The 24,012-nt window shown below is 54.8% G+C and overlaps 1 protein-coding gene across 1 annotated transcript; it reads right to left on the reverse strand.

Moving 5' to 3' along the window:
* Nucleotides 1–2,841: 2,841 nt before the first annotated feature.
* On the reverse strand, nt 2,842–23,137 carry OTOP1 (otopetrin 1). The gene is made up of 6 exons (XM_036420580.2): nt 22,651–23,137; nt 12,476–12,612; nt 11,808–11,866; nt 8,800–8,930; nt 5,127–6,034; nt 2,842–3,607 (listed from the first exon to the last, which is right to left on the reverse strand). The coding sequence occupies exons 1-6, from the start codon at nt 23,060–23,062 to the stop codon at nt 3,437–3,439; spliced, it is 1,818 nt and encodes a 605-aa protein (XP_036276473.1). The 5' UTR covers nt 23,063–23,137; the 3' UTR covers nt 2,842–3,436.
* Nucleotides 23,138–24,012: the final 875 nt, after the last annotated feature.

The raw sequence follows: 24,012 nt of genomic DNA on the forward strand, positions 1-24,012 counted from the left end.
GCCATACCCCCTGGCTCTGCTGAGCTCTTTCTTGCCAGCCAGCCTTCCAGCGCCACCTTGTGCCTGACAGGTTCACCAGAAGCTGGCAGAGCCTCTCACAGACTATTCCAGGAAACTCACCCATCACGGATGCCCACCTTGTTTCCGGTGCTGCCCCACACCCTGCAACAGCCTGGTGGTGTGAGGGTGGCCAGGTGTTCATGTGACGATGCGGTGAGATCCTGGGAGGGAAAGCGGCAAAGTCCCTGCTCACACAGGCAGGCAGTCCTCTCCAGGAGAGACAAGCGCACACACAATAAACACCTCGTGTGTAAGGTGCCGCGGTGAAGGGTAACGAGTGTGTGCGTGCAGATGACCAGAGTAGCCCTAGCTGGGGTGGGCCTGTGGGCGTTCAGAGATCATAATAATCTGTCCACTCAGTGCAAATGGCCAGAGCACACCTCACTCTGTAGGGACCTCCCCCAGGGCCTAAAGAATGAGAAAGAGACTGATCCATTTCAAGGAGCCCGAGAAATACACTCCCAAGGAGAGTAGCACGTGCGAAGGTCCTGGGGCACAGAAGAGTTTGGGAGAGTCGAGGAAGTGAGGGAGACATATGCGGCTGCAGCAGCGCCCCTGGGTGCCTGGGGGGTGGGGGGGAGGCAGAGGAAGGGACTGGCAGGAGAAGAGGGTTTATCAGGCCGGCTTGTGAAGATCCCCATAGACCACGGTTAGGAGTTTATCATTTCTTCTAAAAGCAACGGGAAGCCATGGGTGGGCTTTTAGCAGGTGATCTGATTTAACTGACATCTTTTGGACAACTAGCATTATCATGATTGTGGTGGTGTTTCATATTAGTGTGGCTACAACACCAGGCCAGAATGTCCATCCCTTCTTGCCAGAAGCCAGTCCCAGCATGTCAGCAGGGTTGAATCATCTGGAAATGGCTGAGGGCATTTCCCCAAACCTGAAAAAGATGCATAAATTGCTTGCTGCCAGACAGCTCAGGGCATCTTAATCTACATGTTATTGTCTCCTCTTGGCCAAGCACCTGAACAGCCTTAGGCAATTCACCAATCTGACAATAGATTCTGTGTACCAATCCCTGGCCTTTGAAGTGTATATCTACCTTGCCTTAGGACAATTTGTGTTAACAAAAAGCAAGGGGTCCTGAGACAAGGGAGCATTTAGTTCCTTTAGCTAAGTCTTCTCTGGCTCCCCAAAATGCCTTCCAAAATTATGTTTTGTCTCTGGACTCTTATTTAATTTACACACAGTGCTTCTCCAGATTCCTGGACCCTTCTAGATGCTGGATCAAGAACCCTGGCACGTCTGAGCATTAAAACACTGCACTCACCACTCACCCTCCTGGTGCTCCCCTCGGGCCTGCTCTCAGGGAGAGCGAAGGTCACGATCATTCTCATCAGACCCAGGAAAGTGCCATCCCTGCCACCCTCAAGCTGGGGACTTTCCTCACCCAAGGACATCCTGCACCCACCATCTTCCTCCAACAGCCAGTGTTTCTGCCCAGGCTGTGGAAGAGCATGACCAGCAGGTCAAAATACTTTTTAAAAAGGCAAGTTACATGCAAATTTAATAAATATAAAAATAATCCGTGTGTGTGTGTGTGTGTGTGTGCACTAATACTTAACTAGGTGCTCAAGATTAACAGCAATTACCTCTATATCACAATTTACCTCTTTAAAAAAAAAAAAAAAGTTTTATTAATTTTAGAGAGGATGGGAGAGAGAGAGAGAACTACCAATGATGAGAGAGAATCATTGATCGGCTGCCTCCTGCACGCCCCCTACTGGGGATCAAGCTCACAGCCCTGGCATGTACCCTGACTGGGAACCAAACCATGACCACCTGGTTCATAGGTTGATGCTCAACCACTGAGCCACACAGGCAGGGCTATATCACAATCTCTCAATCTCAGCACTATTAACATTTGGGGCCATTAACTCTGTGGTGAGAGCCCATCTGTGAATTGCAGAACTTCAGCAACACTCCAGCCCTCTACCTACTAGATGCCAGAGACACCCCCTAATGGTAGCCATGGAAACATCTGCAAACATCGCTGTAGGTCCCTAGGGAACAGGTTGTGGCAGCTGGAGAACCACCGCCCTCGGTGATGTTTCCCTTTGTTTGTAGCATATCTGCCCGTTTTTAGTTGTGTGTGTTTTTTCATAAAATAAACATAACGTACTTTAATCATGTAAAAACAAATCAGTGTTTCTTAATGTCCCATTGCCTGTGCTGTGAAAAACAACAACAATCAGATGAAAAGTCGTTCGCATTCATAACAAGTAAACTAACTTTATTATGATTTTAAGATGAGTATAAAAAAACACACACACAAAGGCCTCCTAATTGTCTGTATTCCTCACGAGGCTTTCCGATAGCCTCAACCGTTAGCCGAGGCATTCTGAGCGTAAGCACACACCTTCACAGAGAATTCTAAATGTAGATAAGGCTTTACACATATGGTTAGTCACCACAGAGTCGCTCATAAGAGCAAAAAGTAATAGACACTAAAGCCAGCACAAGGAAACAAAGCCAGTCATGGCACATCCCCTGGGCAGACTGTAACACAGCACTCACATGACACTTACAGGGCGTGGGTAGCAACGGAGGGAGGTCTATGGCAGACGCTACGTGGGGGAAATGCGCACAAAATGGGCGCTGTCACAGCACTATCACGTCGTCACGGGCAAGTGCGACAGTGGCGGTGATGACAAGCACCGCAGCATCCACCGCTAAAAGGCGCACACCACCATGGCAGAGCGGCTGTCTGCTTACCAGCGGCATTCTGGGAGATTCTTGTCTCCCTGTCTCCTGGACTGTCTGAACATTCTTACCGTGAGAGAGAACACAGAAAAGTCCACATTTTTAAAAAACTTCAAAATGATCACAAACGAAAAAGGCTCAGGTAAGAAATGTATCTTTAGATGGATCAACGCACAAATTTCCATCCAAACCATAGAAATAACTTTGTTAAAAAATTAAGCACAGGCAGACAGTACAATACAGACTAAATGTGATCGTATCGACATTCGCCAGCTCCAGGGAGGGCGCCGTTTATGGGGTGACTCGCCGACGCAGACAGTATTGAGAAGCTAAATGCAGTCACATGATGAATTGCAAACACGAGGTGGTTTTTATGAAAAACAAACGGGATAAACAGTTTCCCAACCGAGGATCCCATTCTTCAAAAACAGAGGCCCCGTTTGGAAGGAGATGAAATGGGCTTTGACTAGAATGCAGACAGGGACGGGTTTCAGCCGCCTCATCGATTCTGGCCTCACTTGTTGACATTCTCCCGGGAAGATGCACCGTCCGGCCCACGGGGCACAACCCGGGCGGACAAAAGGCAGCCTGGCATCTGAGGCGATGTTTGCCCAGCCTGGCCGCCCAGGTGGCTCCGGGGAGCGCCTGCCTTTCATGTGCATGCACACTAGATCTTACAATAGACCTCGAAGAGGGAGGCAGCTGCGTGCATCCGGTAGAAAATGGAGAAGGGCATGGCCAGGTTGACCACGATGATCCAGGGCTCGAAGCCAAAGACGATTTCCTCCAGGCCATTGTCGTACTCGGGCCGGCAGCCGAAGGCGGGAGGGATCCACAGCTGCAAGAGAAGGGAGACTGTTCTGGCCCCAGCCAATCCCGGGGTCCTCTGGGCAGGGAGCCTGGGACAGCCTCTGCCCCAGGGCTGTGCGGTCCCCAATGTGCCTTCCTTTCCCGAGTCTTCAGGGCTTGCCTCCTGCCTCTCTCTCTCTCTATCAGGGACCACCTGGCTTCCCTCTGCTACATCCTACCTTCCTCCAAGCCCTGAGACACCACCTCTCCCAGGAAGCCCTCCATCCCTCTGTGCTCCCTGCGCCCCCAGGGTTTACCTACAGCTAAGGTCGCCTGTGGGCCACACCCACCTGCAGGTACCTACACCGGTGCCTGGAGCCCTCGGCCACATGGTCTGGGCTGTGAGTTCTGTGGTGTCCTCGCTGGCCTGACCTTGGCTTAGAGAGCAGCCCAGACCCTGCCCGCATCCCCCTGGTCAGTGTGTGTGTGCGGGTGGGGAAGGACAAGAGGGAGAAGAGCACCTGCTTTGGGGCCAGCCCTGAGTTCATGCTCCTCCTGCTCCTGCAAGGCTACAACGTCTCCAAGCCTCAGTTTCCTCCCCTGGAAGATGGGAACACTAACACCTGTCTCAGAGGGCTCCGATGGGAATACAGTGGCAACTAATCTGCAAAACCTATTATTTCTGTTGCCTGTGGAACCTACACCCTGATCCCCCTCCTCAGTGTCCCTGTCCCTGTTCCTCTGCCTCCCTTAAATGCCAGGCTGCGGTCCGCTGCTCCGCCACACCGCTCCCTCTGAGCTCTCCCTCCCTCTGCACACCGCTCCCTCTGAGCTCCCCGTCCCTCTGCACACCGCTCCCTCTGAGCTCTCCCTCCCTCTGCACACCGCTCCCTCTGAGCTCTCCCTCCCTCTGCACACCGCTCCCTCTGAGCTCCCCGTCCCTCTGCACACCGCTCCCTCTGAGCTCCCCGTCCCTCTGCACACCGCTCCCTCTGAGCTCTCCCTCCCTCTGCACACCGCTCCCTCTGCACACCGCTCCCTCTGCAGCTCCCCCTCCCATGCGGTGCGGGCAGCCTCTTTGATGACCCCCAGGACCCCCTTCATGGAGCTCTGCCCCCTCGTGTCCTGCTGAACCTAGGAACTCGCTTCCGACAAACAGAATAGGACAAAGTGAGGGGGTGTCCCTGCTGGGATTAGGTTGCACCTCGCTCATCCCCTCTCACAAGAGAGGAAGTGGCTGCCACGTGGTGAGCTGACCACGGAGAGGCCACGTGGCCGGGACCGGCGGGAGGTGCATCCTGCCAGCAGCCACACAGGTGGGCTGGAAGCCGGCCCCCTCCCACCCCACAGTCAGCCTAGAAATGACTGCAGCCCGGCCGGCAGCTGGGGGGCCCCTGAGCAGAGGTGCCCAGCCAGGCTTGGATTCCTGACCCAGAGACACCCTGAAAAATAACGTGGGTGCATTTACGTTGCTGAGTGTGGGGGCCGTTTCGCACCCAGCAGTGGGTTCTAGAGAAGCGAGGGGGGGGGGGGGGGCCGCAGGGCCAGGGAGGAGGGAAGCAGATTACCGAGATGTTGCAGAGGAACAGGAAGGCTGCGATGTTCCTCAGGAGGCTCCTCTGGGGGCGGCCCTGCACGAGGCGGGGGGCCCGGGCCCCTGCCCAGTTCGGCTGCGCGTCCCCTGGGCCACTGACTTCCCTCAGGCACAGACTTCCGATGGCTGCAGGGGGCCTCCGGCTGCCCAGGTCCCGAGCCGCGGCGTCACTCTTGAGGCGGGAAGGAGCCAGGGGTGCGTGGCCGCCGTTGCAGACCACGGCCACCCCCAGGGCCCCGGCGTCCTCGCGGGGCGGGCCGGGCGCCCGGTGCGCGGCCTCGATGATGAACAGGTTCTGGACGTACTTCTCAGCGATGACCAGGACGGAGTAGGGCAGGTTGTACCAGGTGTAGGCGGGCCGGGCCTCGGCGCAGAGGATGGCCAGGAGCGAGCCCCAGGACAGGAGCCAGGAGCCCGAGGCCGTGCCCACCAGGAGGTCGGCGTCCAGCTTGCGGGCCGGGTTCCTGGACTCGTCGGGCGACGGCCCGTCCAGCCGGTAGAGCCGGAGGCCGGCCAGCCCCGCGGCCCCCATGAGCGCCAGCAGGGCGCTGGCGTACAGGTAGAAGAGGATGAGTGCGGACTCGCTCTTGGTCTTGGAGCGGCCGATGCGGACCAGGTACACGGCCACCACCCCGATGGTGGCCGCCAGCACCGCCAGGCCCAGGCCCGAGCCCGCCGCCACCCCCCGGAACCGGAACCGCATCTTGCGGTGCTGCGGGCCGTCCATGCTGCGCCCGATGTTCTTCCACAGCACGTAGAGCATGGTGGACGCCAGGATCTGGTACTCGATGTTGAAAGGGTAGAGGTAGTAGATGCCGTGGGAGATGGCGGCACAGAGGGCCGGTGGGGAGCAGTTGCAGGGCGGCGTGTGGTCATCCAGCTCTGGGGAGAGAGGGGCCAGGGGCGTGGACAAGCCGAAGGCAGTGTTGCTGCAAGCATGCCCGCGTGGGTTTCCCCGGGGAATTAATGATAGATCCTCCCTTCCTCCAACTGATGGACAGACATAAAACTGCACCTGCAGCCAGACATTCCTGAGCACTGAACCACCCATCAGCACCTGCCAAATACCCTAAACCCCCGATTCCCAAGTCCCTAGGTCCCTCATCATAGGCCTTACATGAAGCCACTAATCAGCATGTGCTGAGTGCCCTAAGCCCTGTCCCCTCTCTTTCCTCCCCTTAAAAAGTTCTTGTACCCGGGCCCTCGTCCCCTTCCACTCTCTCCCTCTCTCTCTGGAAGCAGCTGACAGTGGTCCTCTTCTCTTCAATAAAGCCTGTGTCCTGGCATCCCAGTCTCCGGCCCCCACTCTACTTCATCTTTTAATTAAAAACTTGATGTCACGGCTCATTATCACCTTTCATGTCCTGGCTAAACTGACCACCAGGAACACCCCCAAAGGAGAATTAACTACATGAATCACATTTTATCCACCCATTGGAATATCATATCATCAATCTATTAGAAATGTAGAAATTTACTTAGCAACACACACAACTGTGTGCAAGATAGCGTTGGACCAAAAAGCATTTTGCCGCCTGGCAGGAGTGACTCGGTGGTTGAGTGTCAGCCTATGACCCAGGAGGTCACAGTTCGATGCCCAGTCAGGCACGTGCCCAGGTTGTGGGGCTCAACCCCCAGGGTGGGACGTGCAGGAGGCAGCCGATCTCCACTGAGTGGCCAGATAGTGATGATCTCTGAATGCATAATCATCTGCCTACTCAGTGTATATCCCATATAATAAAAGGCTAATATGCAAATTGTCCCCTCGACCAGGAGTTCACCAGCAGGCAGGCCGGCCAACTGCCCATGTCCCCTCCCCCTGGCCAGGCTGGCCGGACCCTACCCATGCACAAATTCATACACTGGGCCTCTAATACACACACCACACACACACACACACACACACACACACACACAAACACACACAGTGAGTGGCCAGATTATTATGTGTTCAGAGATCATAATAATCTGGCCACTGAGTGTATATTCTCTCTCATCATTGATGTTTCTATCTCTCCCTCTCCCTCCCTTCCTCTCTCTGAAATCAATAAAAACATATTTTAAAACAGAAATTCAATTTTTTTAAAGCAGCTTGTCAAAGCCTCCAGAGATTGACTCTGCTTTTGTAAATCACAGATCTGTAGATGACAGAGAGAGAGATCGGGAAAGACATAAACGAAAACGCCAGCAATGGTCACTCTGGGAGGAAAATGGCCACTGGGTTTTCTTTCCAGTTTTCCAGCAAAGGAAATGTGGGTACACCCCTTTCCCAGCTTCACGGAGACACAACCAGCTCTCAGCACTGCGAGGCTGTGGTGCAGAGCCCATGATTTTCTTCTCGATGTTGCTTCCCCGCGCTTCCTAAACTCTCAGCGTGAATGTGATCACATGTGTGACTTAAACATTATTATTAAAACGTAACTTCAGGAGGGGAAGGCCCATCTCCTCAGCAGATATTTTCCTCTTGAGGCCATCCGATGCCGCCAGGTGGGGCCTAAGACAGCACTTCCATGTAGAGGGCCGCCTGAGAAGGCACATGGACGTCCTTTAAATTGTCAGTTGAGCTTGAGGGCTGAGGGTCTATTCAGTTTCTGACTTACCTTTGTCCAGGTGTCAGCAGGGGCGAGTCTAGATATGTAAATTCAGTAATGCTAGAGCCTAGTTAAGAATGCAAATAAGCTCCTTTGACCCTATAAATAAACCTGTGTGGCTTAGGGCGTCGCCTTGCTGCCTCTCCATCAGAGAAGATGGCGCCCACCTAGCGCCCAGCTTGATGAGTCTATTTCTGCCTCCATGTCTCTTTCTTTCTCTAATTTCTTTTTTTTATATATATATATATTTTATTGATTTTTTTTTTTTGCCCCCCTCCCTCCCTCTCTCTAATTTCTTAATCCCCAGCTCCTCCACTCAAGAACCTGTTGTTTTCCGTGATGGACACGGAAAACAGAGAAACAGCCCCCCGCACCTCCTGCCCCAGCGGCAGGAAGGCAAGTCCCACCACCTTCTGGAAGGCCTGGCCATATCACAAAGACACGCTCCATAGCCAGGAGGGGACCTGCTGGGGGTAAGAGATGAAACATACAACGAAAGCTAACATTGATGGGAACAAGACCCAAATCCGGTCCCCAGTCCACCGGCCCTTCCGCTACCCCACGTTCCTCTCAACCCCAGGGGCCCAGGGCCGAAGCTAAAGGCCGTGGGAAGAACACAGACAGGTGATTAGTGCTGCAGGCTCTCCCACCGGAGCGAGGAGGACCGACATGACAAGCAACGTCGACCTCGACGCAAACTTCAAATGAACTAAAACCAAACCTGCCATTAGCCGGCCCTGGGTCTTCAAAAGCTATACTTTCTGCAGAAAGAACGAAAGGCTTGTCAGGGCTTAATTACACACAGGCAGACACTACCGCCCATCTCCCATGGTCGTGCACAAAGCCGTGCGTTTCCATGCCAACCTGGGCCGTGCAGGGGGGGACCAGATGACCACCCTGCAGTCTGACAAGCCCTGAGTCATGGAGGAACCCTCTCATTACACTCAGCGCCCCCACTCAGGGGCCGGCAGGCAGACTTGGGGGGCGAGGGCGGGGGCTGTCTGTGGGCCTCGGGATGTGCTGGTGTCTGCAGGCCTCCTGGGCACGGCCACTCACCGATGGTGATGTTGCCGAAACCCAGGGTAATGAGCCGCTCCTTGTGCTCGTTCAGCTGGTGCTTCGACTCGTTCAGGACGCTGTTGGCCCACAGGAGCAGGTTGGTAAACACCGAGTGGATCACCCCGAACCTGCAAAACACACGGCCTTTGCATACACACACCGCACACGCACACGCACACACGGGGGCCTCCTTCTGAGCCATGATCCTGGTTTCATCTGGCAGCTCGGTCCCTGGGGGGGGGGGGGGGGTCCTCTGACTAGCTGGGAGGAGCAGTTCCACAAGAACTACCCAAACCACCGCCTCGGCATTCTGCCTCAACCTTGAACCTGCCAGTCCTCAACTCACTGTCTCGGGGACAAAAAGAAACTGGGTGTTGGCGTCAGGGACGTAGGGACAAGAGTTTGTTGGAAGCAGGCTATGAACCCTACGATGCCCCAGGTCCTTTCTCCTAGAGGGGAAGAGGAGAGAGCAACGAGGGGACGATGGCAGGGCTGCTGCAGACATCAGGAGAGTGGGGAACACCACTACTGTTGGTTGGCCAACCCAACCATCATCGTCTGCCCTCTCTGCCTCACCACCTACCCCTGACCACACTGAGCCAAGCCTGGGGCTTGCTGTCTGCCTTCCTTGCAGCTAGACACAGCCATGGTGGCCATGGGATGTGAGGTACTGAAAGCGTTTGTTTTCTTAATGAGTAAGATAAGCATAAGAAAGGCAGGCTTACTGTCATTCTTCCCTTTCTTCCCAGCCTTGAACATGAAGGCTGGAGTGTTGGAAGCCATATTGTGACCATGAAGCAACCAGCACAGGATGAAACCCTAACCCACTGAGGATGGCAGAGTGGAAACATTAAAAAGCCTGCTTTAGCCAGGACTGGTTTGGCTCAGCGGATAGAGCCTGCAGACTGAAGGGTCCCAGGTTCGATACCGGTCAAGGGCGTATACCTGGGTTGCGGGCACATCCCCAGTAGGGAGTGTGCAGGAGGCAGCTGATCAATGTTTCTCTCACATCGATGTTTCTAACTCTCTATCCCTCTCCCTTCCTCTCTATAAAAAATCAATACAATACAAAATCTAAAAAATTAAAAAAAATTAAAAATAAAAAAAAAATAAATAAATAAATAAAAGCCTGTTCTGGCCTGGCCAGTGTGGCTCAGTGGTTGAACATCAGCCTATGAACCAGGTGGTCACGGTTCTATTTCTGGCCACGGCACATCCCAGGTTGCAGGGTTGATCCCAAGTAGGGGGCATACAGGAGGCAGCTGATCAATGATTCTCTCTCCTCATTGATGTTTCTCTCCCTCTCCCTTCCTCTCTGAAATCAATAAAAAAAATTTTTAAAAAGAGACTGTGAGGACATTGGTGAGTTCTGATGTCTCCAACAGGTTCAGAAACGAGGTCACAAACAGAGGAAGGAGTGACATCGGGGTGTGAGGATTCAGTAAGCAGCAGGGCTGTTGTGGTCGAACTCCAGAGACCTGCCCTGGCCGCTATGCCATGTGACCTCCTAAGAAGGAAGAAAAGGGGGTGGATGCTGGCCTCAGGGGGACAGGGGAGAGATGTGCAGGGGCTATGGTCTAACGGAGTCACTGCCTATTTCAAAACCTTCAGCGTCTCCCCTGCCTGCAGGTTTGTGACGGAGTCACAGCGGTAGCTGCCAGGGCAGGCAGCAAGCGGGCCTGGCATGTAGCAGGCGTAGCTGGTGATTGGGGAGGAGGGGTGCGTCTTCCTTGAAACTGGCATGTGCAGATGGCTCCTCCTTGGAGAGCAGAGGCCCACAGGACGTTTGCCCCTCCCTGTCCCACCAAGAACAGCGAGCGTGCCGTGATCAGCCTGCAGGACAGCCGACCGAGTGGGTCCTCAACCCTGGCCTTGACTCTGCTCTGAGTTCTAACACCATCTGACACCCCTGGAGCTCCCTCGAGTGACGTGGCAAAACCTGGCTTCTTTTGGCAGCTGTGCAATGTGCAGGCGCCCCTGGGGAAGGAACCAGCCTCCCCGGAGTGCTGGCCACGGGACAGAGAGCCATGCACCCTGGGATTGCCAAATCCTCCCATTGACCTAGGAAAGTCTGAACCTAAATCCTAAAAGGGGTGAGTAACTCAGGGACGTTGAACGCTTGCTCCTTCAAGCAAAACAAGGCATGCCCAGCTGTGTGCGTCCCTGGTTCAAACCATTCACTGGCCAGAGACAGAGATTGTGTGCAACCTCTCACCAGCGAGGCCGAGCAGGACACGCCTCGCCCTCTGAGTCCCCTCAGAGGAGAGGCCCTGTGGGAAATGCCCGGTACCCAGCCTGAGCAGCGCTGTCTACACGCAGGCAACGCGTGTGTGGTCTTGTATTTTCCAGTACCCACATAAACAATAAAAATTAAAACTAAAATTAAAATTAAAATTAAAATTAAAAAACAGCCCTAACTGTTGTGGCTCAGTGGATAGAGCATCAGCCTGTAGACTGAAAGGTCCCAGGTTCAATTCCGGTCAAGGGCATGTACCTTGGTTGCGGGCACATCCCCAGCAGAAGGCAGCTGATCGATGATTCTCTCTCATCAATCTTTCTTACTCTCTATCCCTCTCCCTTCCTCTCTGTAAAAAAAAAGGTCAATAAAATATATTCTAAAACATAAATGAAATAAAAAAATAAACAAAATCAGCAAGCCCGGCCGGCCTGGCTCAGTGGTTGAGCATGGATCTATGAACCAGGTGGTCACGGTTCCATTCCTGGTCAGGACACAGGCCCGGTTGCAGGCTCCATCCCCAGTAGGGAGCGTGCAGGAGGCAGCTGGTCCATGATTCTCATCACTGATGTGTGTGTCGCTCTCCCTGTCCCTGCAGGAAGGGCCTGAGGGTCAGAGGGCCTCCTCCCGGCCGGGAGCAAAGGCTCTGCTTGTTGGGACGGAGGGACGCTGGTCTCGGGTGTGTAACCCAGCAGGAGGGCACTGGCGGGTTCTGCTTGCTCGGAAGGAGCCCCTGGTTCAACATGCGAAGCACTGGTCCCGGGTTTACCTTTCCAGGGTTTTGAAAGACTGGATGATGTCCTTGGCGTGTCCCCAGAGAAAGTACACCTAGGCGGGAACAAACGAGAGAGGCCGCCTCAGTGGGGACCATCGCTATGTCTGGATACTCCAGAGCAGGCGTCTTCAAACTACAGCCTGCGGGCCACATGCGGCCCGCAGAGGAGTCTGATCTGGCCCGCCAGTTTTTTTGGGCAGTGAGCGCAGCCGAGGTGTTACAGTAGGAATTAGTAGTTCATATAGTCTGGCCCTCCAGCTCTCTGAGGGATCGTGATCTGGCCCCCACTTTAAAAAGTTTGAGGACGCCTGCTCCAGAGGCTCAGGGGGAAGGGGCGTGAATGCTGGGGCAGCCGTGGCCTCTGGGGGCAGAGCCCTTCCTGGTGGGGACCCCCCCAGGGGCGGGGTGAGACCCAGAGGGGGCCTCCAGGTTTGGGAGAAGAGGGTGGCACGGTAACTGAGGATGTTGCATGAACGCTTGTCCTCGCCCCGTTAACCTGCTCCCGCCACCCGGTGAACAGCTCCTGCCCCAGGGTCCAGAGCCAAGGTCAAGTGCTTCGAGTGAGAAGCAGCCTTGATCCGGGCCAGTCATTGCACGCGGCCACACGGGCCCTGTTTCGGACACCTGGGACCCAGAGACAGCCTCGCGAACGGCGGACATACCTGTACCAGCGTGTGTACCGCGTGGGTGACGGGGAACACGCCCTCAGTGGCGGACAAGCAGGCAGAAAACCCGACGAAGTAGCCGATTTTGAGGCATCCGAGGACGACGGTGATGACGGCAAACAAGGTGATGCTGCCTGCAGGGGCGAGGGGCAGGAACACGCAGACAGGGTCACTGTCACTGACAGCATTTCACAGCAGATCACAGCAAACCCTCACGCGTGTGCTCGAATGACCTCCCACAAGGGCGACGAGACCACCCGCTGGAGAAAGGACAGCCATTTCAACAGATGAGGGTGAGGAGGAAGAGACCTTACTTTTCACAGATTGTGTCCAAAAATTAACTCGGGGGCAATCTAAGATTTAAACGCAGAACCTAGAGCTGGAAAACTCTGAGAAGCACGCATAGGGGGAAATCTGTACAATGTGGGACTTGGGGACCATTTATTGACTATCACTCCAAAAGCACAGGCGACAAAAGCACAAGTAGATAAACTGGGCCACATCGAAAGGAAAAGAAAAAGTTTGTACAACTAAGGACACCAGCCTTAGCTGGTCTGGCTCAGTGGATAGAGCATTGGCCTACGGACTGAAGGGTCCTGGGTTCTATTCTGGTCAAGGGCACATGCCTGGGTTGCGGGCTCAATCCCCAGTTGGGGGTGAGCAGGAGGCAGCCAATCAATGATTCTCTCTCATTGTTGATATTCTCTCTCTCTCTCTCTCTCTCTCCCCCCCCCCTTCCTCTCTGAAATCAATAAAAATACATTTAAAAAAAAAAACAAAGGACACCATCAAATATTTATAAATCTTATCTGATATGGCATTAGCATTCCAGAATCTACAAAGAACTCCGATTTAACGGCAACAAAAAAATATAAGCTAATTTAAAAATGAGCAAAGGACTTGAACAGACATTTCTCCAAAGGAAACAAATGGTGAATTAGCACATGAAAAGATGCTCAACATCCCTCATCAGCAGGGAAGTGCAAATGACAACCAGGTCCCCTCCTGGGGGGGCTTCTGAGAGGGGTGGGGGGTGGTTAGGGTTAGGGTTAGGGTTACTGGCCAGGCTGTGGGGAATTGGAACCCTGTGCATGCTGATGTGACTGTAAAGTGGTGCAGGCGCTTTAGAAAACAGTACGGCAGGTTCTCAAAAAAGTTGTATTTCTGGGTGACCCAGCAATTCCACCTCTGGGCACGCACCCACACACACCAGAGGCAAGGACGGGAAGAGAAGCTTCTGCAGCCGCGCTCCGGGAGCATCCCTCACAGCAGCCAAAAGCGGAGGAAGCACCCAGCTCCCACCAGCAGAGGACCGACCGGGGACCAGAACGGGCTCTGTCCGCACGGCAGGTCCATCTGACACGGCCCACCACGTGCGCGAACCGTGAGGACGCCAGCCCGGTGAAACAGGCCACACCGTGTGCCTCCGCGGACCGCGGCTCCTGAGAGCAGTGCCGTTCACAGAGCGGCGGGGCGGGCGAGGAGGGAGAGGGCGGCGTTGAGTGGGTGCCGTTTCGCAAGAGGAAAGCTCCGGAGATTAATTGCACAACGAGACTGTACCTAATACTCTCAACCGCACACTTAACATGATTACGTTGGCACACTTGGTCGTGTGTGTTTTGCCACAATTAAGATAGTAGGCATAGTTAACAAGTTCTACTGTTGGCCTGACAGGCTGAAACTGGAAGACAGGTGCGTGCCCTGTGTATCCGTGTACCCACCCCATGCACATCGGGGTCTGACAAAGGACATACACCCAACAGGCTGGCGGAGTCAGCGGCAGGCCCCTGGAAGCTTCTCTCCCAAAATGCTCCGTCTGAGAGTGTCACTGTTCTGTTCAAAATCCTCGGTTCTCTGGCCTAAAATCCTGTTCCCTAAAGAATTAAGGACCCCACTGGCCTGGCTCAGTGGCTGAACATCAACCTATGATCCAGGAGGTCACAGTTCAATTCCAGGTCAGGGCACTTGCCCAGGTTATGGGCTCAGTCCTCAGTGTGGGGCGTGCAAGAGGCAGCCAATCAATGATTCTCTCATCATTGGTGTTTCTCTCCCTCTCTCTCTCCCTCCCTTCTTCTCTGAAGAAGAAGAGGAAAGGAAGGAGGAGAAGGAGGAAAAGGAGGAAGAGGAAGAGGAGGAGGAAGAGGAGAGGAGGAGGAGGAGGAGGAGGAGGAGGAGGAGGGAAGGAAGGGGGAGAAGGAGGAGGAGGAGGAGCAGGAAGAGGAGGAAGAGGAAGAAGGAAGAAGAAGGAGGAGGAGGAGGAAGAGGAAGAGAATGAGGAGGAGAAAGGGGAAGATACAGAGGCCTACGGGAACTCACTGTCTCCGCAGCCCATCTACAAAACTGTTTTAAAATGGAAAGTATGTGTTTTCGGTGATATTGTAGGTTAGTGCTCCATGGCAGTGGCACGGAGGGATCTGTGCTGCATGACGTGAAGAGAAGGAACTTTCTCCAATGTTCTACCAGTGTGATTTTAGCCAAAAATAAAAACAAGCAAAGAACATGCATATAACAAAGAGACTGGAAAGGAATGCATAAAAGACATGAACTAGAAACTTGCAACAAATGGAGCAATTAGCAAGAAAAACATGGTGACCGATCACTGTCCGAGTTTCCGATCCCACCTGGGGCCATCGCTGAGCGCCGTTCACACATCCTCTCCCGAGGACGGAGGACACCGGATCGTGTGTGACATGCTTCAGGGCGTGAGAGAGCGAAGGGCAGGGCCCCTCACCGCCAGCGATAACATTACAGCCCGGCCGGGGAGCGCCCCGCCCCCGCTGGGAGCAGTAATGCGATCGCCTAGCTCCTTGCCGCCACTCAAAGCCATATAGAAACAATGCTAAGTCCCATTTCTTAAGTCCTGGAAAAACCCCGATGAAACCAGAGCTTTTGTAAGAGGAGATTCAATCGCAGTGCTTTGAACTGGCTGGACAAACGCATAGTTCGTGAGGATTACAAAGAGACCGAGCAAGAGCAGGCGAGGCAGGTGGTTGGGGCGGCGAGGCACAGGCAGCCGCTATGGGGACCTGGTACCAGTCGAGTGAGCTCAGACAAGTCCCTTCCCTGCTCCCAGTCTCGGTTTTCCTGTCCACAATGAGACTCGTCCACAGCGGCGGTTCTCAAACTGGATCCTGCATCAGAATCACTGGGGCGGGAGGGGGGCTAGCTGGACTCCAACACACACACCCCACCCCGAGTTTCCGATTCACTGGGTTTGGCGAGGAGCCCCCAAATGTGCATCTCTAAGAAGCTGCCAGGTGGGGCTGATACTGGTGGTCTGGGACCCCACCCTGAGAACCACTGATCTACAACATCTCCGTCACTGGCATCTCAAGGGCTGTGATGAATAAATCCATCAGGGACCTGCTCACACTCTCCAAGTCTTTTCTGCCTCCATCCCTTCACCACCCATGGGCTCATTCACCCACCTATTTATACAACAAATACTGTGCAGGAGGCCTTTGCCAGGGGCTCAAAGATAAACCAACAAGATTGCTGGGGAGACAAACATGCACAGGTGGAATGTTGCCCAATTTGGGGTGTGCACAGGGCAGAGGGATGAGCTGGCAGCAGGCGTCTGGTTTGCAGCCAGGGAAACTGGAGGCTAGGGAGGATGATGAAGCAGGCTAGGGGGGGAAGGGAGCCCACAGCTAGGGAAGGACTGCAGCTCAAGGACCCTCCTCTTCCCACCAAGGCATCCTCACTTGCCAAAAGATAGGAAGATATTTGGAGACATGCAAAATGTAAGTTGCTCAGCAGCTATTTGTCAAGAAACAACTATGGTCCAAGCACTGTCATGGGCACAGGGGATATAAGAAGGGCAATAAAAAAAATAAAAATAAATAAAAAATCCAGCCCTGGCCAGTGTGGCTCAATGATCAGAGCATCTTCCCATGCACTGAAGGGTCATGGGTTTGATTCCTGGTTAAGAGCATGGCATGTACCTGGGTTGCAGGTTCAATCCCTGGAGCCTGTAGGGGCATGTGTGGGAGGCAACCAATGGATACGCCATTTTCACATCAATGTTTCTCTCTCTCCCCCTTCCTTCCCTTCCCACTCTCTCTAAAAATCAATGCAAAAATTATTCTGGAGTGAGGATTAACAAAACAAAACAAAAAAAGGGTCTGCTCTCAGTGAGTTTAACATTCTGGTAGAAAGACAGAAAACGAACAGATAAATGAATAGAGAAGACGTGGCAGGATGTTCTAAGTACACGGAGAAGATAAGAGAACTGAGGGTGATGATGGGTGGTCAGAAAAACACATTCTGAGGGTCAGAGAAAAATGTCATCCCTGTAACTCTCCTGACAAAGGGCTTTAACCAAACAACCAGTCCTCACAGTTAGGGAAGGTGAAGAGGAGAGGGAGCAATAGCAAGCAATAATACACTTGGCAAATTGGAGAGGCAGATTGATGTATAATGGAGGGAAGGAGAGAAGGAAAGAAAGGAGGGAGGGGGCAAAGGAGGAAGAGAGGAAAATGGATGATGGGTGATGAGGAGGGAAGGATGGATGGATGGATGGATGGGTGGGTGGATGAATGGGTGGGTGGAGATAAGTAGATTAATAGAAGAGAAAATAAGTAAGAGGCATTAAATCCAAAGGGATGAAGAGAGACCGTCTGGAAACGTGTGATTGACGGGCTCGGTAGAGACTTGTGACACAGAACAAAGTTGGGTGGAACTGGGTGGGAAACAGAGCTTTTGCCTTTCAGAGGTCTCAGGGTGAAGAGATGGGGACTGGGGGCCAGAGGAGCAAGCAGAGGGGAGTAGTGATTTCTGAAGGCCTATCTCATGGATGTAGAGCCGTCCTGCCCTGCCTGGGGGCCATGCTCTCAGCCGTCCTGTCACTGCCTGCACTGTCTGGGTACTCGAGATGCAGGGCCAGCCGTGCCTGCTCACCCACCCCTACAGCCCAGCCAGTGCCTGGCACCGAGTGGGGACCTAGTCCAGCAGGTGAACCAAAGCAGACCACAGGCTCTGCTCAGCCCCCGCTAGGTCACCCCCACGCTGTGGGCGTGACTGCCTCTCTGCTGCTCTCTGCAAGCCCCTCCAGTCCTGCCGCTCGCCGGAGAAGACAGAGGCAAGATGAAGGTAGGACTGTGCCTTCTCTGTCACCTTTCATATCACACCCTCTGCCCCAAGCAAGGAGCGGGTTCCTCTTCTCTTTCTCACTCTGTCCCAATGTTGCCAGCAAGGGGCGCTCACCCCTCCTTCTCGGTCCTTTCGGCTTCCTGGTGCACACTGGGAAAGCGCCCACCTCAAGAACTGCTGTGACACTGAGGACATTACAAGGTGGACAGGGGTGGAGGGGGTGGTGACTGGAGGGGAGGGGGGGTCCTTTTTGAGAGGCCAGAAAGGTCCTCTACCCTGGCCCTTCCTGTGACTATGCTAAAAGCCACGGGGCTGTGCACTCTAGATGGGTGACTTGTGGAGCTGGGGGGCTGTGTCTCAGTAAAGCTACTGCATACAGAGAACGGAGGGCTGCCCCGACTCACGGATGCTACACCCCGGACAGAACAAAGAAGCCGGGCGTGTCTGGGAGGGGCTGCGTATGCAAGAGAAGAGGCGTTCACAGTCAGATGAGCATGCGGACCTAACTGGTTTGGCTCAGTGAATAGAAGAGTCCCAGGTTCAATTCCAGTCAAGGGCATGTACCTTGGTTGCGGGCACATCCACAGTAGGGGGTGTGCAGAAGGCAGCTGATTGATGTTTCTAACTCTCTCTCTCTTCCTCTCTGTAAAAAAGCAATAAATTTTTTTTTTAATGAACATACGCCTCGAGGTGGGAAAGCACAGGGGCACCCAGGCTCTGGTCATGAGCTTGCTGCGCCTCGTCCATCCTGGCTGCACTGCAGGCTGCAGGCTCCCTGAGCACTGGGACCCGTGCATCTGTGTCCTGTAGCCCTCGTCCCTGCCCCTCCACCCCGTCTCTGTCACCACGCCCACAGCGCCCGCCCTCCTCATGCATGTTCTTTCTCACACATGTGACAGCACAGCCTGCTTCCTGAGCCCTCCACTGTGCTGTGGACCTCTGTCTCCACAGCCCCTACAGCCACCTCCCCACACCCCTGCCTCCAGCCCCAGCTGATTGTCTGTCAGCAGCCACTCTGCCCTGCACGTCTAGTCCCTCGAGGGGCAATGAGCAGAGAGTTCCGAGCAGCCCACTTCCGGTAAGGCGCTGTACAGAGATGCAATGTGTGGTGTGCGTGCGTGTGGCTCGTTTGAAGAAAAGCACTCTGTGTAAAGCCCATCTCACACAAGAAAGAATTGCTGTGTGCCCTGGCTGGTTTGGCTCAACCGATAGAGTGTCGGCCTATGAACTAGAAGGTCCCAAGTTCGATTCCGGTCAAGGACATATACCATGGTTGCAGGCACATCCCCAGTGGGGGGAGTGCAGGAGGCAGCTGATCGATGTTTCTCTCTCATCAATGTTCCTAACTCTCTATCCCTCTCCCTTAAGCAGTAAAATATATTTTAAAAAGTCAATGCAATAGAAATAAAAATTTAAAAAAAAAAATTGTTATGTCTAACAACTGGGCCAATGCTCCCAATGTCCCGGCATTCCAAATGCACTCGATACCCATGGCTGTTCTTCTCCTTGTCAGTTCCACTGTTCTGTTAGTAACACTTCCCTGGGCTTCAGACAGGACAGAAACCAGTTAAAATAATAATAATAATAATAATAATAATAATAATAACAACAATAAAATAGCCCGGTCAGCATGGCTCAGTGGTTGAGCATCAACCCATGAACCAGGAGGTCAAGATTTGATTCCCAGTCAGGGTACATGCCAGGGTCACAGGCTTGATCACCAGTAGGGGGCATGCAGGAGGCAGTCGATCCATGATTCGCTCTCCCAGGGATGTTTCTATCAATATCTCTCCTCCCTCTCTCTTCCTCTCTTTCTCAAATCAATAAAAAAGAAGAAGAAAAAAAGCATATATTTTCTAAAAAGAATCAGTGACATACATTTTTTTAAAAAAGAGCGAACGTGGCAGGGCTGGTTATCCTCAAGGATATAATTTTTACTTTAAGATGGAACACCTCTGGGGTTTTGCCTACCTGTGTTCTAAGTTCGCAAACTCTCAGACCCTTGAGTAAAACTTCTGTGCTCAGCCGACTGACATTCTCACGGCCTCCCACCCAGCAGGTGGAACAGGATATTTCCTGCTCAAGGCAAAGCCTTACAACTGAGACCCAAACACTTTCTCTGGAAAACCGCAGCTCCGGCGGGCGGGCTGACGGCTGAGGCGGCCACAGCGGCCTGGGCAGAGCGAGGCCGGACCTGTCTTTCCAGCTCGGGCTCCAGGGAAACCTCAGACACAGGCTGAGGGCACTTCCCCTGGCACCATGGCCTCCGCCATTCTTGTGGGATAATTGGCCTCTCGCTTCTTTGATGAGCCTCAGCTCTCTGAGGGGGATGGACGTGCTTTGCAAACTGCGTTCATGGGACACCTCCCAGCCCCTCCCTGAGAGGCGGCCAGGATTCTTATTTTACTGGTGAAGAAACCGGACACAGAAAGGTGATGGCGCCCTAGCCGGCTTGGCCCAGTGGATAGAGCATCGGCCTGCAAACTGAAGGGTCCTGGGTTCAATTCCAGACAAGGGCATGTACTAGGAGGCAATCAATCAATGATTCTCTCTCATCATTGATGTTTCTATCTTTCTCTCCCTCTGCCTTTTTCTCTGAAATCACTACAAATATATTTCTAAAAAAAAATAAGAAGAGCCGAAACCGGTTTGGCTCAGTGGATAGTGCGTCAGAAAAGTCCCAGGTTTGATTCCGATCAAGGTCATGTACCTTGGGTGTGGGCACATCTCCGGTAGGGGGTGTGCAGGAGGCAGCTGGTGGATGTCTCTCTCTCATCAATGCTTCTCTCTAACCCTCTCCCTTCCTCTATGTGAAAAATCAATACAATATATTAAAAAGAAAGGAAGAAGAAAAAAAGAAAGGTGATGGTGATAGAGTCAGACAGCGAGCCCCGCCTTCCATGGCCAGTTCCATCTCCATGGTCCACACGCCTCATCCGAACGGTTATGTTATTTAATGTTGAGTGTCTAACAGCCACCTACTGTGCGCTCTCTCTCTATGGCCTCATTTTTCCTATCTCTGCTCAGTGTCCAATAGGCTTTTCACATGACAACACGGCCACCAGAGAAGCCCTGGCTCCACATTCTCCCTTCTGCTCCTCCCCGTCCTCCCACTCTTCTGAAATGCAGCACCATCTACCCGCTCACCCAGGCCCCGGAGCTTGGAGCCTTCCGGAAGGAGGGAGAAAGCGAGAAAAAGGAGGGAGAAAGGAAGGAAGGGAGGAGAGAGCTGGGGTTGGGGAGGAGCGACAAAGAAAGGAAGGAATGCAGGTAGTGGGAGGAGAGAGGGAAAGAGAAAGGGATGAACCGAAGAAGGGAGGAGGGAGGAAGGAGGAAGGAGAAAGTGAGGGAGGGACAAAGAAAGGGTCCTTCCGCTACAGGAAGCACAGGTCAAAAGCCTGTGTTTCTAATATTTGTTAGCCTGTGTAAGTCCATATCCTCAAAACAACATTTCACTTCTGTTTGTTTGTTTGATACAGAGCCAGATCACTGCAGAACCTCCCTAACAGCCATTTTCAGATCAGGAGGTTGGGCCACCCTGGAGCTGGGTCCAGTTCTCCCAAAGGCCAGATGAACTGCTAGTAGGCACAGTCCCTGAGCCTGAGAACCTAAAATCTCATCCGCATGACAGACACATCCGAGGAGTCATAGCACGAGGTAGAACCCGGCCAGGACCCAATGGCTCCCACGGAGAGCTTGAGCTGTGCTGTCCGTGGGCGTGAGCGGGCGGGGGGAGGGGGAAGGGAAGGAGGGTGGGAAGGAGGACAAATGAGTGCTGGGCCCCCACCTGTCACCGGCAGTCATTGGTTCTAAGTGTGATTTCCGGGCTGCAGGGGCTGGAACTGGGGGGTGGGCAGATCAAGGGGTGAAGCAAGGGCAGTGAAGGCGCACCCTCAGGGAGACTGAATCAGGAGCGTTCAGGTGGGTGTGCAGTGTGTGGACCTGCCTCCCTCGTGATGGTTGCTCAGACACCGGCCTTCTCCACAGACGCCCACAGCCTCCCCTGTGACCGCATGGTGTCTGCCTCCCTTCAGGGGCGGGAGCTCCTGGAGGATGGGGAGGGCTCCTGTCTGGATGAAGTTTCCATCGATATGTTGTGAGAACCCAGCAGGTGCTTCTACCCCCCACCGCCCCGGCCTTCACCTGCTCCTCATCCGCCCTTCATCCGCCCGCTGTGTTTTCCCAGCACCTGCTCTGTGCCAGGCCTGAATGGCCCAGGACTAAGACCAACACCATAGCCACACCCCCCCCCCAACCTCCCCATAGAGGGGATAAGAGTGTCAACAGGTAGAACAGTGTCCACCCAGGGCACAGCCAGGGCAGGGGTGTGCTGTCAGAATCCCAAAGGGGGCGGGAGGGGGGTGGGGAGGTTGGGAACACATCACTGGGGAGGAAGGGAGAGGGGTGGGGGAAAGGGCATTCCAGGAGGAGGGAACAGAATACACGAAGTCATAGAAACACAGTATGTAGCAGACCTAAAAGCCTCTGAGACGGGAGCACCGCGTTAAAACTAAAGAGGCCATCTGGGGCCCTCTGGGGTGTGGCCCAGTGGATAGAGCGTTAGTCTGCGGACTAGGAAGGGTCCTGGGTTCGATCCCGGTCAAGGGCAGGGCATGTACCTCAGTTGCAGTTCTCTGGCCCGGGCCAGGTGCGTGAAGGAGGCAACCAATTGATGTGTCTCTCCCACATCAATGTTTCCCTCTGTCTCTCCCTCTCCTTTCCACTCTCTCTAAAAAGATCAATGGAAAAGTGTCCTCAGATGAGGATTAACCAACATAATAATAATAATAATAATTGTTGTTATTATTATTAATTATTATTATTATTGAATGCCAGGATGGGGAGTGTGGCGTCCATCCTGGGGTCAGCGGGAGCTCTGACAATGGGATGCAAGACCAGAGCCTGAGGGTAGAGGAGAAGGCTGCAGCCATCCAGGCTTCGCCAAGAAAGGAGAGGGCCGGAGGGCAGGGAGGGCAAGCTGGGAGAGCCAGGAAAGACGCACAGAAGACGGAGACCGAGAAGAGAAGCAGGCAGGGGGAGAGAACAGAGTAGCCTGGCTGCAGCCCCCCTCCAGCACTCACCGCGGAGCCAGCGCGCGCCGGCGTGCGTGTCCTTGGGGCGGGCGCGGCGGCGGGCGGCGCGGCCCACGGACCACAGCATCCACAGCAGCTGCAGCAGCATGAGCGCCGTCAGCGCGCCCAGCAGGAGGCTCTTGCCCACGCCCGCGGCGTGCACGGCCCAGGCCAGCAGCAGCAGCAGCCCCGCCACGAACACGTTCAGCCCGTACTGGCTGCTGCGCGCCTCGGCCAGCTTCTGCGGGACACCGCCGGGGGCGCCCCGCCGCGAGCCTGGGGACCCCGAGGACCCCGGGAGCCCCTGGGAGCCGGGGGCTAGGGTCCGAGGCTGCGGGCAGAGCGCGGGCTCCGACGGCCCTCTGTCCGGGGTGCTCCGGGCCGCCCGGGGAGAGGGCGGCGCCCCCGGACCCTCGGGCATCCTGGAGCGGCCCGCAGAGTCCAGTCCAGAGAGGCTGCCCCGGGCTCCACCTGCCCCCCTGACTTAGCTCGCCACGACGCCCTGTTCCAGTCCCACCTCCCGGCACCCTCCTATGCCCGCTTCCCTCTCCCGCCCCAGTCCAGGCACCACCGCCCCCGGGCGCACCGGGCTGACCAGGCCACTCCGCTCCCGGCGCGCACCGCCCACTTCCCCTTGCCCCGCGATGCTGGGGCTCCCTCCCTTCCTCTCTCCCTCCCCCGTCCCTCCCTCCTTCCCTCCCTCCCTCCCACCCTCCGCGACCCACGCGGCCGCTCCCGCCCCTGATGCCCCGGACCTCAGGCAGCCCTGCCCCTGCCCGCCCGCGTCCTCCAGCTCCCAGGCGCCCGGCCCCCAGGCGAGCGACAGGAGCTTCCCGGCTCCTGCGGTGGGCGTGGGGGCCAGGGGTCCCCTGAGCCAGCCCCGGGGGTGGGAGGGGTGCGGGGGCGTGGCTGCAGCCCAGCGGAGCTCTGGGATCCGCGGTGCTGGCGCTGTCCCAGGCTCCAAAGTGTCAATCCGTCTGTCCTTTCCCTGCTGGTTTCTGCGTACGTTCCCTCTGTGCAGGCCTCTCCGTCAGGCTGGCGGCTCCCAGGCTGTTGCTGGTCCCTACATCTATGTCGCTGGTCCCTACATCGATGAATAGGGAGAGGGTGTGTCTTTCTGAGTCTCTGTCCAGCTGGTGTCCCCGTGTCTGCAAGGAGCCACTTCCCAAGCAAAGGTGCTCTCTCTCTCTCCCACGAGAGATGGGGAGCTACTTCTGGAGCTGAGGGTGGAGTGGGGTGGGGTGGCCGGGGTCCTTGATACAGAGGCCCAGACCCCCTCCCTCAGACCCTCAGTCTGCTGCAAGCCCGCTCAGTCCTCCTGAATGGCCCGCTAAGATGCCGCTACGAGGTCCTGCACGGTGAGGCAGGGCC

The sequence above is a fragment of the Pipistrellus kuhlii genome, unplaced genomic scaffold (genome assembly GCF_014108245.1).
Source record: "Pipistrellus kuhlii isolate mPipKuh1 unplaced genomic scaffold, mPipKuh1.p scaffold_m20_p_1, whole genome shotgun sequence".
NCBI classification, from domain to species: domain Eukaryota; kingdom Metazoa; phylum Chordata; class Mammalia; order Chiroptera; family Vespertilionidae; genus Pipistrellus; species Pipistrellus kuhlii.

Bases quoted from the DNA above. Each gene is read 5' to 3' on its own strand.
- OTOP1 (XM_036420580.2), bottom strand. From the start codon at position 23,062: ATGCCCGAGGGTCCGGGGGCGCCGCCCTCTCCCCGGGCGGCCCGGAGC. The intron at 8,931-11,807 runs GTAAACCCGGGA...TGTGTTTTGCAG, and splicing joins TCTTTCAAAACCCTGGAAAG to GTTCGGGGTGATCCACTCGG. The intron at 6,035-8,799 runs GTGAGTGGCCGT...CTCTCTCCCCAG, and splicing joins TTTCGGCAACATCACCATCG to AGCTGGATGACCACACGCCG.